This window comes from Arvicola amphibius, chromosome 2 (genome assembly GCF_903992535.2).
Source record: "Arvicola amphibius chromosome 2, mArvAmp1.2, whole genome shotgun sequence".
NCBI classification, from domain to species: Eukaryota; Metazoa; Chordata; class Mammalia; order Rodentia; family Cricetidae; genus Arvicola; species Arvicola amphibius.
In genome coordinates, this window is record NC_052048.2 from 87,099,700 (window position 1) to 87,116,433 (window position 16,734).

General features: G+C 39.5%; 1 protein-coding gene across 3 annotated transcripts in view; it reads right to left on the reverse strand.

The window, feature by feature from the left end:
• Positions 1 to 383: 383 nt before the first annotated feature.
• Positions 384 to 16,734, reverse strand: part of Ubxn2a (UBX domain protein 2A) — a 35,432-nt gene continuing 19,081 nt past the window's right edge. For all 3 annotated transcript variants that reach the window (XM_038318144.2, XM_038318147.2, XM_038318146.2), the window contains 5 exons: positions 14,634 to 14,775; positions 12,397 to 12,503; positions 7,408 to 7,545; positions 6,239 to 6,397; positions 384 to 3,111 (listed from right to left, as the gene is read on the reverse strand). In XM_038318144.2, the coding sequence (XP_038174072.1) occupies positions 2,922 to 3,111; positions 6,239 to 6,397; positions 7,408 to 7,545; positions 12,397 to 12,503; positions 14,634 to 14,775 (736 nt within the window). In that variant the 3' untranslated portion in view covers positions 384 to 2,921. The remainder of the gene's footprint in view (positions 3,112 to 6,238; positions 6,398 to 7,407; positions 7,546 to 12,396; positions 12,504 to 14,633; positions 14,776 to 16,734) is intronic.

Below are 16,734 nucleotides of genomic sequence, written 5' to 3' on the forward strand. Positions count from 1 at the left end.
ACAAACCATTCAAGGCTCCACCTGGAGCTGGCACCATCTCCAACACAGCGAACCATGTTCTCGGTAGGTGGCAGGGACAGATTTTGTTGTTTTAAGACAGTCTTATTCCGTAGCCCAAGCTGGCCTTAACCTCATGGTAATCCTCCTGCCTCAGTCTCCTAAGTGCTATGATCACAGATGTGGGCTACCATGTTTGGCCAGGTATTGGCCCTTTGGAAATGACTCCAAAAATCCTTTGTCAGAATGTCTTTCCTAATCATACAGTGTTAGATGCTTCTTTCCTATTCTCACAGATGAAAAGAGCTGTCTTCTAGTGGCCGTAAGGTAAGTGATCCTACAACATAGAGAATGGAAAAACAGGTGAGAATCATTCATCTTCACTGTTAGACAAACTTTTGGAAAAAAAAAATACAATGCCACCTTTCTCAATAAGTCTTTTCATGCTTTGGAAATCATTTAATTTTTTTTAAATTAACGTGTTTATGGTTTTTTTTCTTGCATCTATCACTTAAGCGCAGTGCCCAGAGGTCAGAAGAGGGAGCTGGATGCCTTGAAACAGCAGCTAGAGTGGTTTTGGGTTGCCATGTGGGTGTTGGGAATCGAACCCAGATCCACAGCAAAAGCAGCCAGTGCTCTTAACTGGGTGTGAAAGTTGTTAAGAGACAGAGCTTTGCTGTGCTGCTCAGGCTCACGTGACCCTCCTCTCTCAGGAGCTGTGGGGGCATGAGCGAGAGCTAGGGCATGCACAACTGTGGGCAGCTTTGAAGTTATTATTTTTAAGTGAGTAAACACTTGAAAACTTTGAGGATTCTTTTTACCCCCTAGACAGGGTTCCTCTATATAGTCCTGGTTGTCCTGGAATTCACTCTGTAGACCAGGCTGGCCTTGAACTCAGAAATCTGCTTGCGGCTGCCTCCTGAGTACTGAAATTAAAGGTTTTCACTACTACCACCTGGCCAAACTTTGAGTTTTTAATAATTATATACATATAACTCACAAAAAAGGTTTATAGACTATATCCAGCACCTATGGATACTGCTGCTGGTATGGGCCACTTAATCTTTGCTACAATGTATACCTAACTTTTTAATTGATTTTTATTTATATTTTAATTACTTAAAGTTTAATTCAACAGATCATTTGCAAAATAGCTTATTTCTAAACATGGGATTTAATCTGAAAATCAAAACATAATTGGTTTTAGTTAAAAGCATAAGATACTAAACATGTTTTCCTATAATGTCTACACAGAATTACTGTGACATGAAGTAGAAAATGTGTACTTTATGTGAATTTAAGAAATGTTCACAAATTTATACTATGACAAAATAGATTGTAGTTGAATGTCAAATGGATGGCTAATTACAAATGTTAGCTAAAAATAAATTCCTAGTTTGGGGGGAGAAAGTAGGAAGAGAATGAACTATGGTTCTTGGGGAATTGTTTGTGTGTGCTTTACACTGCAGTATGGGGGTCCTCTTTAATGACTCAACACACCTCATCCTCTTCAGTGACAGCCTACAGGACACAGGGCGTGACAGCAGAGTCCTACCTCACCACAAGCTCCCGCCCTAACTCCCTGATGATGAGGATCACTCTCTTCCGCAATTACACAGGTGAAGGACTGCTGAAGGTGGGGCCCACATCACACCCCAGGAAGGTGGTGAGCTGGCCAGGCCGCCCTACCTGTAAACATGGCTTCACACACGCAGCACCTTCATCCTGCACTTCAGCCAGGGCACTATACAGATTAATTTCTTCCAGAACCACACCAGACTTATCCAGTGCCCCCCATGGCAGTGGTGACCAACATTGACAAGAACGGAACTTCCACACACACTGCCTGAGCCTTCTGGAGGAATATGGCTGCTCAGAGGAGCTCGCTAGACAGCTACACTCTGCCCACACCATGGCAGACAAGTTGTTCAGCCCAAAATCTACCGCAACAGCCGTGAGGACTCCTCCTAGGGATCTGACCTTTGGACTACTGCCCTTTCACTCTGCAAGCTCTGGGCCTGGACCAGCTGGGAAGCAAAGCCTCCCTTGAAGGGATTGTTCTAAAAGTTACTTATGTTTGTCTGTGGGTTTACAACCTCTCCTCCACCCTCAGCCCACTGTATAAATTCTATAGATATTTTTATTGAATTTGATACCACCTTTTCCTTAATTTTATATGCATTAAATATATATATATGCATTCCTTTAAAAAAGTTTTTTTTGGTTTTTGTATTTTGTTGTTGTTGTTTTGTTTTTGCTGGAGTCTGATTGAACCTAAGGTCTCATATATGCTTGATAAATATTCTACCATCGAACTACATCCCCAGCCCTTAAAATTACAAACAGAAGGTATAGAAAAATGTAGGCACCTAATACTAATATTGTACTAAGCTACACAATTTCATTCCTAAAAATATTATACATCTTAGATACTGATGCCAAATTAACATTTGAATATCTCTTGCCATCACAGAGTGAAAACTTAAAAGCCGTGAGGGTTAGGCACTATAATAATTACATCGATGCTTTTAACATGTCATGTACAATATTTTAATATGTTGCTATTAAAAACTGAGATAGCTAACATTTATATTATCTGCTGTTTGGAAATGTTTTAATACTAATGCTGTGAATACTCTTAATTTAGACCACATTAAGATTAATGACATAGCTATTTAATATATCACACTGTTTAACTAGTATTTGAAGATACATATTTTTTTCTGAGTGGCCTTTGGGAAAAGTGCATTAACTGTGGTTTCCAGCCATACATTACTCTCCTAGCTTGAACTTGTGATTATTGAGACCCCCTCATAAGGAATTAAGTAGCACTCAAACTACAACCTCAAACTGACTTCTGTCTCCCACATCTGCATGTCTACTTCCAACCGTCATTTCTCTCAGTTTCTCAAGAATCAAAACTGTCAGAGTTTTCTAAAAGGTTCAGAAGTTATCTGGAGTCTCTGAATGATAACAGCATTCTGCAAATCTGCTTCTTCCAATGTGAGTGTCTCATCCAGAAGTCTGAGAAAAGGAAGAGCCGTTGCCAGGGCAAAGGGGGGGCTTCTCTGGGATCCTTGGTATTTTTCAATGAAGTCTTTGATGTGGCTCACCCTGAAAAATACCGCAAATTATTAATTTATAAAAGGTAGCATCAACTTTTATAGATATTTGGATTTGTTAAAATAGAGACTAGAGAAAGTCTTACATGATAAAACGAGTCATTTATTTGTTTTTTAAAGCAGTACTTGGATTACAGGTCAGTGCTGACACCATGTCAGTTATGTGGTGCTGGGGATTGAACCCAGGGCTTTGTGTATGATAGGCAGGTACTTCACCACCTGCACTACACAGCTATATCCCAAGCTCCCTATGCTTTGGGAATGAACCAAGAGGCTTGAACATGCCAGCCAAGAACTCCTACTACTCCGGTGCAGCTCAAGTTCTAGGCTACATTTTAAATGATGTGTGTGCATGTGCTCTACCAGCTGAGCTACATCTCCAACCATAATCACTGCACTCTCGAATGTCGACCAAAGTTAGTTCATCTCTGCAGGTTTTCCCCCAAGACAGGGTTTCTGTGTTCTCTGTGGTTCATGCTCTTTTCTTAAAAAAAATATTTATTTATTTATTTTGTATATAATATTTTGTCTGCATGTACGCCTGCAGACCAGAAGAGGGCACCAGACTTCATTACAGATGGTTGTGAGCCACCATGTGGTTGCTGGGAATTGAACTCAGGACCATTGGAAGAGTAGGCAATGCTCTTAACTGCTAGCCCTCTTTTTTTTCCCCAGTAGCTCTCGAGTCAATCCTGGAACTTGCTCTGTAGAACAGGCTGGCCTCAAACACACAGCAATTCACTTGCCTTTGCCTCCCAAGTGTTGGGATTAAAGGTGTGCACCATCTCCACCACTTTGTGAGGTTCATGCTCTTTGTGTACCAGCTGTGCTTTGTGACTCAAACTTTTTTTTTATTTATTTATTACATATACAGTGTTCTGCTTGCATGTATACTTGCAGGCCAGAAGAGGGCACCAGATCTCATTACTGATGGTTGTGAGCCACCATGTGGTTGCTGGGAATTGAACTCAGGACCTCTGGAAGATCAGTCAATGCTCTTAACCTCTGAGCCATCTCTCCAGCCCCCTCAAACTTTTTTTGTACTTTTCAATGACAGGGATTAAACCTAAGACTTTTTGCAAGCACTGAGATATAACTCCAACCTGATATAAAGTCTATTATTTCAAGACAGGATTTCATGTAGCCCAGGCTGGTCTCAAACCTGCAATGTAGCCAAAGGTATCTTTGAGCTTTTCTGATCCTCCTGACTCTACTTCCTAAGCCTGGGATATGTGAGATTATATCTCAAAAACAAAATGAACAAACAAAAACTGTACAAAAGAGAAAAACTGTACAAAAGATGAGGAGAAAATACCTGGGATCCAGAGAAAGTGCAAGGCCTGCCTGGCAACTTGGTGAGAAATGTCCAAAGTTAGTGCAAAATAAAAACAGGATAGTTCAGTGGTAGAATACTGACCTAAAATAACCAAACAACCTACCCTAAAGAAGAAATACAAACATCAAACACTCTAATAATAGTGGGTAAAAGCGCCTGCTGCCAAAGCCGACAACCTGAGTTCTATCCCCAGGACTCACACAATGGAAGGAGAGGAGATTCTCAAAAGTAGTTCCCTGACACCAGGCTTGTGTACTCCCTACCTAACCACTCATTCACACAAGATAGGTAGAGATAGATAGATAGATAGATAGATAGATAGATAGATAGATAGATAGATAGATACATGCATGCATACATACATACATACATACAGTATAAAAAAGCAGAATGAATATTGAGGCCAGTCTGGATTACATAATGAGTTCTTGGCCAGCTAGGGTCACATAGTAAGTTTTTGTTCTGTCTCAAAACAAAAACAACAACAAAAACCCAATGGCAAACAAAACAACTATTCAGGAAAATAACAACAAATGCATGCTTGTGCACACACACGCAAACACACGAAAAGAATAAAAGAATTTTTAAGTAAAGAGAAACAAAAGAGAAAAGATGGAAGCCCTAAACTCACCTGCTTGGGGGAACTATGTATCACTTTAGCTGAGAGATGTCTCAGTCAGCATGTGACCTTGCTATGCAAACCCGAGAAATAAGTCTAAAGCTTGGTATGGTGGGTGGCACATGACTACAATCCCATCTTTTAAAAGGTTGGGTGGGGAAGGAAGATTACCATTAGTCTGAGGCCAGTCCGAATTACACAGAGGAATGTAGAATAAGATGCTATCTTATATAGGCCAGACTATACAGAGAAACCCTGTCTTAAAAATAAAAAACAAACCCAAACCAAACAAACCCAATTCCACCTGGGCATGGTGCTTCAAGCCTCTGTTCCTAGCACAGGGGCAGTTAGGGTGCACAGTAAGTTGAAGGCTGCCCTGAATTAGAGTTATTCAGAAAAACACCAGGATTTTACTTCTGGGGGACACAACTTTAGATACACAGAGCAAACTGGGTGTTGTCTGGACAATGACAAAGAAGTATTATTCATGTCTAGTTCAAAACTGAGCAGGGCAAAAAAGTGAGTCCCTGGTTCATAAAAACACAAAAGATTGTTACATCTGAATAAGTAAACCTAAACTTGGACTGCTGCCGATGAACTGAACGGATAAACAATTACGTATGTATGGCAGACGAAAAGAATGGGGTTGAGGCTGTAGCTTACTGGTAGGGCATATATGCCTAATGAATATGAGGTACTCAGCAATAAAACAATAGAGAGAAAATGAACTAGCTACAGGACAGAAGCCCAAATCAACATGATACTGAGATTAAAATCCCCAAAACGGGGACTGGAGAGATGGCTCAGCAGTTAATAGCACTGGCTGCTCTTCCAGAGGTCCTAAGTTCAATTTCCAGCAACCATATGGTGGATCAAAACCATCTATAGTGGAATCTAATGCCAGCTTCTGGCCTAAAGGCAATAGAGCACTCATATACATAAAGTAAACAAATCTTAAAAACAAAACACAGCAAAAACACCCCACACTAAACATAGTTGAATATAAGAACCTTATGATGATTGACACATTAAACTTTGAGAGCTGTTTATTTTTTTAAAAAAGCCATCATTAGTTCTCAAACATCATTGTTATCTAAACTTAAAAAAAGATATGAAATTTAAAATCGGAAAACAAGTAGTTAAGTATAAACACAGAGGACTGACCTATGAGAAATGTTAAACCTTTGGACAGTCCTTTCCCCGTTGGCCAACCAGATCTGGATCCTGGTGATGGGCTCCAAGTTGTTCAGTGACACAGCAGACAAAGTACTTTGCTTTTCAACTTCGATACTCTTTGCTTTAGAAACAATTTTTGGTGTAGCACTAAGAAAATCCAAATGACAAAGTCAGATACATGTTTTCTTATTATAAAAATTTTACATTAAGCTCAGTTTCTAGGAAGAGTTTTATAAATCACAACTACTCCCTCAGAAAAAATAATTGTTATGTTCACAACATATATGTTCTAGGAATTAAATGAAATTATACATACACAAACAATCTGTAAGTTTACAGAATGACATGCAAATTAGCATTACCTAGGGTACAGGATGAACTGCTAAAAGAAATTACTTTCTCTGTAGAAGTTAGCCCTTGAGTAACCAAGGGGAAAAAAGCAAAGTATTTTGAAAGGTACACATAGAACTTTCTATATGTAAAGCTGAAAATGTATACACTTTCCCACTACTAATAAATGAAAACAAGGGATTGGATATATAGTTGGTAGAGTGCTTGCTTAGCATACACAAATCCTTAGTCTAGTCTGCAATACCCCATAAAACCAAGCATGTGGCAAACACTGCAATCCCAGCACTAGGGAGGTGGAGGCAGGAGGATCAGGAATTCAAAGTCATCCTTGAAAATATAAAGACCCTGCCTAAAATAAACAAAGCAAACCAAAACCAAATCAACCTTTAAAAAAAAGATTTGGAGTTGGAAAGATGACTCAGAGGTTAGGAGCACTGACTGCTCTTCCAGAGATCCTGAGTTCAATTCCCAGCAATCACATGGTGGGTCACAGTCATCTATAATGAGATCTGGTGCCCTCTTCTGGCATGTAGGAAAAACACTGTATACATAGTAAATAAAAAAATCTAAAAAAACAAAACAACAACAACAACAACAAAAAAAAAAACCCAAAAAACAAGAACTCATTTGGAACTGGGGATGTATTTCAGCAATAACTATTTGCCTTCCATGTTTATGGGCCCTAGGTTAGATAGAACCCCAAGCACCAGAAAAAGTCATTTCTAGCAAGAGAAATATTATGTCCTATATGGTTAGAATAACGAGAAATGTCTGTCATAGAAAACACAGACATTAACTATACTTACCTTCCTAGTCTGTGCCCCTGTCCTGAAAAGGGCTGGAACACAGGCTTAGTAGACATACATACTTCATTTTTTTTATCTTCAACTTTAACATCCACTTCTTCTTTATCAAAAATTCCCCGTAATTCTGAAGGTAATTCCCTTTGAAAGAAAAGAAAATGATAAAGCTCCTGTTTTCCCTTTCTCTGAAAGACAAATTCCATATGGGTTAAGGAGGTAGCGTAGACGGTAGAGCACCTGACTAGCACGTGTAGGTTTGGGGTTTAATCTTTAGCACCGTATAAGCAAGCCATAGTAGTGTGTGCTATAATCCCAGCTCTTGGGATTAGGGAAGCAGGAGCATCAGAAGTTCAAGGTTATCCTTGATTACATAGCAAGTTGGAGGTCAGTCTAGACTACCAGAGACCCTTGTAAAAATAAACAGGGCTGGTAAAGGTACTTGTTACCAAGCCTGATCACTTGATTTTCATCTCTGGAACCTACAGGGTGGAAGGAGAGAACTCCTGAAAGTTATCTTCCGACTTCCAATATGAACACTGTGGCACATAAAGGTGTTTTGTAAGTATATAGATAGATAAATATAAACAAATAAATACATGAAAAAAGAAATATATGAGATTTATAATATTTCATAAGGAAATAATTGAATGTATTTAAAGTAATATCACCAAATAATATGAATACACAAACCTGAGAGATATAAAGTAATTTTAAAGACATTATGTCCAGTTTTATAGCATTATCTAGAATAGTATTAAATTGATAATACTTGATTAGATGCTGCTAATTTACAAAGTTTTAGTGTGTGTGTGCAGGTGTGAGTATATGTGCTTATATGTGTGGGTAGTTTGCACTTATACATGTGTGCACTGAAGTCAGAGGAGGGCATTAGGTGCTTTATTATTTTCTGCCTTACTCATTTGTCACAGGGTCTCTCCCTGAACCTAAAGCTCATGATTTTTTTCTAGCTTGGCAGCTAGAATGCACCAGCAATCCTCCTGTCTCTGTTGTGCAGTAGTGCTGGGGTTCCAGTGCATGTGACAATGACCATTAGGTCCTCATGGGTGCAGAGCAGGTGCTCTGAACAACTGAGCCATCTCCAACCCAGCTAGGAAATTATTTGTTATTAATATGTGTGTGCGCGTGCATGTGCACGTATAGGATGTGTAAGTGTGAATATGGGCATGTGTGTGCCATGGCACATGTAGAGACCAGAGAACAACTTTTGGTAGTCAGTTCTCTCCTTAAGCTATGGATTCTGGGATTGAACTCAGGTCTTAAGGACTGACTGGAAAGGACTTTGATCTGATGAGCCATCTCAAAGGCCCATTCGTTTATCTTTTTTTTTTTTTTTTTTTTTTTTTTTGGTTTCTTGAGACAGGGTCTCTCTATGTAATAGCCCTAGTTGTCCTGGAACTTTCTCTATAGACCAGGCTGGCCTCAAACTCACAGAGATCTGCCTGCCCCTGCCTCCCAAGTGCTCAGATTAAAGGTGTAAGTCACCACCGCCCAGCTAGTTTTTATAATTTTTTTAAAAAAAATAGGTAACCAAAGGACTAAAGATGAAAAGAAATACTAAGCTTTAGTTCTGTTTTTATTTGCATTTTGAGATGGACAAGCCTTGAATCTCTGATTCATGACTCTATCTCTTGAAGAGTAGTCTGAAACTCATGATATAGTTAATATATCTAGCTTCATAGATAGGACAGTTTTCCTTCCTCAGCCTCCCAAGTTTGTAGGTTATAGGTAAAATACTTTCCTAACTCATTTAAGTTCTTAAATAAAATGGGGGGGGGGGGAGGCGCTGGGTGGTAGTAGCACACACCTTTAATCTGAGCACTTGGGAGGCAGAGGCAGGTGGATTTCTGTGAGTCGAGGCCAGCCTGGTCTACATGAGCTAGTTCCAGGACAGGCCCCAATGCTACATAGAAACCCTGCCTTGAAAAACGAAAATAAATAAATAAAATGTAAGAGGGCTGGAGAGAGAGCTCAGAGGTTAAGAGCATTGGCCTCTCTTCCAGAGGACCTGGGTTAAATTCCCAGCACCCACGTGGCAGCTGACAATTGTCTGTATCTCCAGTTCCAGGGATCTGACACCTTCACACCAAATCACATAAAATAAAAGAAAAATATATATTTACTTTGATAATGACAAAATGAAATACAATCACTACTGGCTTTAAAGAAAAAAAATTCACATTTCATCCTTCTATCAGATTTAAATAACAATTGATTGGCTCCAGCACCAGGCTTTGTCTAATATTTCAGATACCTTTTCTGGCTGTTTGTTTTTGGTGCACATCTTTAATCCCAGCACTCACTAGACAGAGGCAGGCGGGTCTCTGTGAGTTCGAGGCCAGTCTGGTCTACACGAGCTAGTTCCAGGACAGGACCCAAAGCTACAGCAAAACCATGTCTTGAAAAAACAAACCAACTAAATAAAAAGACTATATAAAAAACTCTCGTGGGGCTAGATGGAAGGAGAGTGTAGCTCAGTGGGAGAAGTGGTCTTGCAAGGCCCGTGGGTCGGTTTCTGGAAAAAGGTTGGGAGAAACAAATAATCTAATATTAAAACGGGCAAAGAAAAACATGGAAAAATAATTTAGAATGCCATTTCTCCAAAGATACACAAATGGCTAATAACGCAACATCACTAGTTATTGGGGAACTGAAAAAAACTAGAAGGAAACTGTTTCCTACTTACAAGGAAGCTGTAATTCAAAATGGCTGGCATTGACAAATATTAGTGAAGACAGAAATAAATACTGCGGCCCTCATACATGCTGGGGTTGTTTCAAACCGTACAGTCACTTAGGAATACAGTTCGACAACTTTTTGTGAAGTCAAAGACAGAATTAACATCTTGTGAGATATATATGTATATATGCCTAACTGAAAACATTTGTCTGTGTAAGAACTCAGCCAAGAACTAGGAGATCAGCAATTAAAAGCACACTCCACTCTTCCAGAGGACCCAAGTTTGGCTCTAGAACCCATGTCAGGTGGCTTACAATATCCTCTTACAATTCCAGGGGATACAATGCCTCTAACCTCTATAGGCATCTGCACACATGTATAAAATGCACTTATCCCCTACCCCTGCATACACATAATTTAAAAAAGCTTTATAAACAAAAACTTAGCTGGGCTAGTGATACATGCCTGTATCCTAGCATTTAGTGGTAAATACAGAAGGATGAGAAGCTCAAGGTGATACTCAGTAATGAACTCAAGGTCAGCCTGGCCTATATGACACACTGGTATCTCCCACGAACCAATTAATTTATACAGGGTCGTGGTGGTGTAGCTCAGTAGTAGAGCACTTGCCTGGCTTGCATATAGTTCTGGGTTTAATCAACAGCCCAGCAAAACAAAAAACAAAACCAAATAAACTAACCAACCAAATAAGCAAGCAAAATGCTTACATAGAAATATATTTTTAATAGCTCTAAATATGGAAATGATCCAAATATCTAACCACTGATAAACAGACAAACTGTGACTTCTGACTACTTGGCCCTGGCTGTCCTTGAACTCAAAGAAATCTGCTTTCATTTGTCTTAAGAATGCTAGAATTAAAGGCATGCACCACCACGCCTAATAAGATACTTTTTACAGAAATAGTTAAATAGCCTCAATTGCCAAGAAAAATTAAATATATATATATATATACATATATATACCCACACAATAATATGTACATACATTCACATATATATGAATAAGAAGTTATCATTGTGAGAATATATAGATAATATTCAAAGAGTTCATGATGGAAAATTAAAAACTGGTTTATAAATAAATATATACCATGAGGGTCAAATCTGAACTAAACCAAGACCACCCCTTGTATGCCTGCCCCATGATCCCAAGTTCCCCAAGTTCCTGAAACAAGTCCAACTCCACCCTGGGTATGACTAAGACCATGTCTCAAGCAAAAACAATACCTATTACCACTCTCCTCAAAAATACTTGTATTTTTCTAGATAAACCATGTATAATACTTAGATTCATAATTTTAAAGATTAAGTGACTAAACATGGAATAACAAAGAAAACATGGAATTAAGGAATAAGTGGCAAGGTTTTGGTTGATCAGAATTCAAATTCCTAAACTTCAAATTATAGCTCTAATCTGGGATTGTTGGTACATGTCCATAATCCCATTTCAGGCAGGCTGGTCCACACAGTACACTCCAGGTTAGCCAAGACTGTATTTTGAAACCCAATATAAATAAAATAAAACAACAAAAAATTAGTTGTGGCCCTCTAAGAAAAATGTCAATAAAAAAAAAGCACCACAAACCAGGTGAGATGGGCCATATCTTTAATCCCAGCACTAGGGAGGCAGAGGCAGAAGGATCTCTGAGAATTCAAGGCCAGCCTGGTCTACAGTTCCAGAACAGCAGGTACTGTTACACAGAGAAACCCTGTCACAAAAAAACAAACAAACAAAGGGGAACGGAGGTGAGGGGGTGCGGAGGCAGGGCATGGTCACCCATACCTTTAATCCCAGATCTCAGAAAACAGGATGGCAGACCACTGTTATGTCCAAGGCCAGGCTGGGGGAGAGTGAGAGGAAGGGGCAGAGAGGAGTGAGGAAGAAACCAAAAGGCCAAGATCAATTTAAGCTAAATGTGATAGCTTAGACCTTGGATTTCAAAGATAGCTGAGACTAAATAACTATTATTTAAAGATTTTCCATATATTTATGCCTGTGTGTAGGCATAAGCACATGGAAACAGATGCCCTTGGAGGGCCCCCAAACACAAGCAGCAAAACTTCTTAAACCACCTCTCCAGCTCTGGCTGCTATTTAAAACAAACCAACAAACAAACAAACAAGCCCCTGCCACACCACCCCCCAGGGAAGAGATGTGAATTCCCAGAAGAAACAGTATGTCTATGGATGTGTAAAGGGGCACAATCATGACTACGAATGATCCTTTGATGTGAAACATCCCTGAAATGCCCCTCTACTATGTCCTGCTTACCCCTTTTTGATGGAGTTCAGAAACTGCTGACTTGCACCATCAGAGTAACTTCTAAAGTCATCATTGACTGTGAATCCGTTTTTCCACAATTTTATATTTACATCTACCTACAAGGCAGTAAAGAAAGGAATACATTGTAAGAAAGGCTGATTTCGAGCTCACTAAATAGCCTATGCTGGCCTTGAATTCCAGATCGTCCTACCTGAGCCCAAGTTCTGAGTTCACAGGCCTGTACCATCACACCTAGCTCATGAATGATATTATATTATTATTAAAACATATACATTAGTCATTTGGAAAATTTTGTTCTCTAAGCCATGCAAATCTAAATGCTAATTATTTCCTTATATGACAGACATAGTTATTAAAATAACACTAACATCATGAGAAAATTTTGTAAGTTTGAAAAGCTGTCGAGTGCATGAAAGAGATTTCCCCAAATTCCTATTCCAGTTAAAAGTTGGCTAAGTAAAATCTTCACGTTTGTAACAATACAGTAAGTTGTCTCCCTTACCAGGCCCACTTAATTATTCTGTGAAAATGCCTGCCAAAATAGCCAAGTCTAATAAGGTACGTATGTGTGTAGGCCAGAAGTTGAGTCAGTGTCTTCTTCAATTGATATCTTATCCCAATAAAGAGGGGCTGGAGAGATGGCTCAGTGCTTAAGAGGATCCAGGTTCATTCCCAGCATACACACGGCAGCTCCAAACTATCTGTAACTCTACTACTAGGTGATCTGACACCAATGCACATAAAATAATTTTTTTTTAAAGATGGTTAGGCAGTTAGGAGCACTTGTTATTTCAAAGGACCTGGCTTGGCTCCTGGTACCTGTTTCACTAAACATTCATTACTTTAGTCCCAGGAGAACCGACACTCTCCATGGGCTCCAACACACATGTGGTACATATACACACATTCAGAAGAAACAAACACATAAAATAAGTAAATGTGCTACATTTCCAGGTCTTTGTTTACTTTTTAAACTATGATTTATCAAAGTTTATAATTGGTACTATTATAATTAAAATTTATTTTAAAAAAACCAAACCTTATATAGGTATGCAGTTACAAAGGTATTTTTAAAATGTTTCCAGCTGGGCAGGTGGTGGTGCATGCCTTTAATCCCAGCACTCAGAAGGCAGAGGCAGATGGAGTTCGAGGCCAGCCTGGTCTACAGAGTGAGTTCCAGGACTGGTTCCAAAGCTACAGAGAAACCCTGTCTCGAAAAACAAAAACCAAAACCAACCAACCAACCAAATAAATAAATACATAAAATGTTTCCAAAGCTGGGCAGTGGGAGTGCATACCTTTATTTAACCTCAGCACTTGGGAGGCAGAGGCAGGTGAACCTCTGTGAGTTGCAGGCCAGCCTGGTCCACATACGGAGTCCCAGGAGAGCCAAAGCCACACAAAGAAACCCTGTGTTGAAAACAAACAAACAAACAAACAAACAAAAACCAAAAAAAGCAAAAAAAAAAAAAAAACCAAAAAAACAAACAAAATAAATTCCAGAAGTTTCCTAGATGGCTTGGTCGGGTCTACCATGTGTGTTTCATTGTTGGGCCTGGCAGCAGAGCAGATGTACTTACTCAGTGAGTTATCACTCACAACTCCCCATTTTATTTTTTGAGACAGGATTTCTTACTGAACCTGGAGTTCACCAATTCAACTCTACTGGCTAGCCACCAAGTTTTATCTGTGTCTCTGCCTCTCCAGCCCTGGGAATGAGTCTTCTGGCTTTTTATGTGGCAGCTGGGAGTCCCAATCCAGGTCCTCATGCTTCTAACAGCGATGCTCTAGCTTCCTTCCATCCTGAATATTCCAGCCTTGAACTAATTATGGCCAAGGACAACTTCTACCTTTGGACTTTCAGTTCTCCTGACTCCCCTCCTTCCAAGTGTGAAGACTAAGAAGTTTATGAAGCACTGGGTGGGATGCTGCTATGTAAGCATTCTACCAGCTGAGCTACAGCCTCAGTTCCATCACAGACATTCCTAACTGGAAGCAGTATGGATTTGGTTTGTAAATTCAAGAAAGTAATACAATAATTTATATCTCAGTTTATTTTGACTGCTTTGATTACTACTCAGATGCCAACAACTTTACCAATTGCTGCTTTTCTGGCACCTGTACAAATACAACATGATGAAAATGGTAAATAATAGCTTTACTATTACAAAAATAGTTTTAATTTTATGGATCTTCCTAGAGGCCAATAAGTAACAGACATTTACCTGTTTCTTCTGTTCAGTGGGGGACAAGCATTTGGCACCAACCTTCTCTGCTTCTTCAAAAAGGCTGTCAATAAAATATTCACAGTCCCTTTGTTGATTACCATCGAGGGGTTGATTGTTAGGAGGTCCTGTTTCACAAACCCTAAAAATAAAAATAAAAATCAAGTGCTGTAAGCTTTAAGTTCCTGAAGACGTAATCCTGGAGAAGCCACTTAACACGTTTTAGTCTAGACCAGTTCTATAGACACTTGGGGAAGGCTAACTTTTTGCTGTGTAGGCTTTCTTTTGTATTTTAGGCTGTCTAGTGGCCCTTGACATTTATCCACACTATCGATAACAGGAACAGTATGAAGGCACAAATGATAACAAAGCAGAGTTACACACATATACAAAAATGTCGTAATAAATCTATTACTTTGGAACTTAAAATTTAATTCAAAAGCCTCAAACCAGATGTTCATGCATGAGTATGTGTATAGGTGTGCGTGTGTAGAAGCTGCAGAGGGCAGAGAACAACTTGTGGGAATTATGGGAATGCCCTTACTCTTTCCACCATGTGCTCCCAGGGATCAAACTCAGGCTATCAAGCTTTGCAACAAGGGAGCTATCACTTGCTTCAGAATCTTAAAAAGGGCAGTAGGGGGCTAGAAAGACAGCTCATAGGTTAAGAGTGCACTGCTCTTGTGGAGGACCTGAGTTTGGTTCCTACCATCTGCATATGGCACTTCACAACACTATAACTACAGTTCCAGAGGATCTGACACCTGCACTCAGCTACATAATTAAACTTTGAAAAACACATTTTAAAAAAGATCTCAGTAGAATTTAACAGTTGTTTACCAATCTCTACTTAAAGTGCTAAAATAACTAAAAGTAACTTTATAAATGCAAAATGTGTCTAACACTAGTCCAAAAGCACAAAATAGCACATTTATTTATTCATTTATTCATTCATTTATTTATTTTGGGGGACAGGGTTTCTCTATGTAGCTTTGGAGCCTTTCCTGGAACTCACTTTATAGACCAGGCTGGCCTCAAAGTCAGAGAGCTGCCTACCTCGGCCCCCAAAGTGCTGGGATTAAAGGTGTGTAACACCCATCGCCCGGTTACACTTTTATATTTTGAGACAGGGTCTCCTATTCCAGACTGGCCTCAAACTTTCTAAGTAGTCAAAGATGACCTTGAACTACTGCCGCCATCTACCAAGTGCTGGGATTATATTCATGTTCCACCATCCTGGATTTATATGGTGCTGGGGACTGAACCCAGGGCCTAATGCATACTAGGCAAGAACCCTACCAACTAAGCATATACCCAGTCAAAAGTACACTCATTATTTTGAAGGGTTCAAGAAAACCCCTTTCTACCCCTACACAGAGTCTCATTATTGTCAAAGCTGGTCTCAAAGTACTAGGCTTAAGTAGTCTTTATTTACTTATCCATGTATCCATCTATCATTCCATCCATCCACCCACCCACCCACCCACCCATCCATCCATCCATCCATCATCCATCTATCTATCTTTGCCTGTGTTTTTTCGTGACAAAGTTTCCCAGTAGCTATGGAGACAGTCCTGGAACTCGCTCTATAGACCAGGCTGCCTCGAACTCACAGAGATACGTCTGCCTCTGCCTCCTGAGTGCTGGAATTAAAGGTGTGCATCACCACTGCCTGGCTTAAGTAGTTTTTACTCAGCTTCCCAATATGTTGGGACTATAGGCTTGTGCTCAGCTTCAAATGACTTCAAAAGGGTTACTACGTACTTTTCGGTGCAAAAATTAAAAGTGATAGTACATCAGGAAGAAACTAACAAGTATTTATATTTGCACACTCACAATATTCTCCACTAATGAACATTTTAATAGCCCACTTCCTTTTCTATTTGTTTTTTCATTTTGAGTCTCATATAGCCCAGGCTAGCCTCAAACTCTATATAACTGGCGTTGATCTTGAATTTCTGATTGTCCTATCTCTACCTCCTGAATACTGGAATGCCAAGCATGTGTTATCCTGCTTGGCTTTCTGTTGTTCTTTATTTTGGATTTGTATTTCATCATTTAAAAATATTACCTAAGATTTTGCTTGTCAGAAATGGATTCT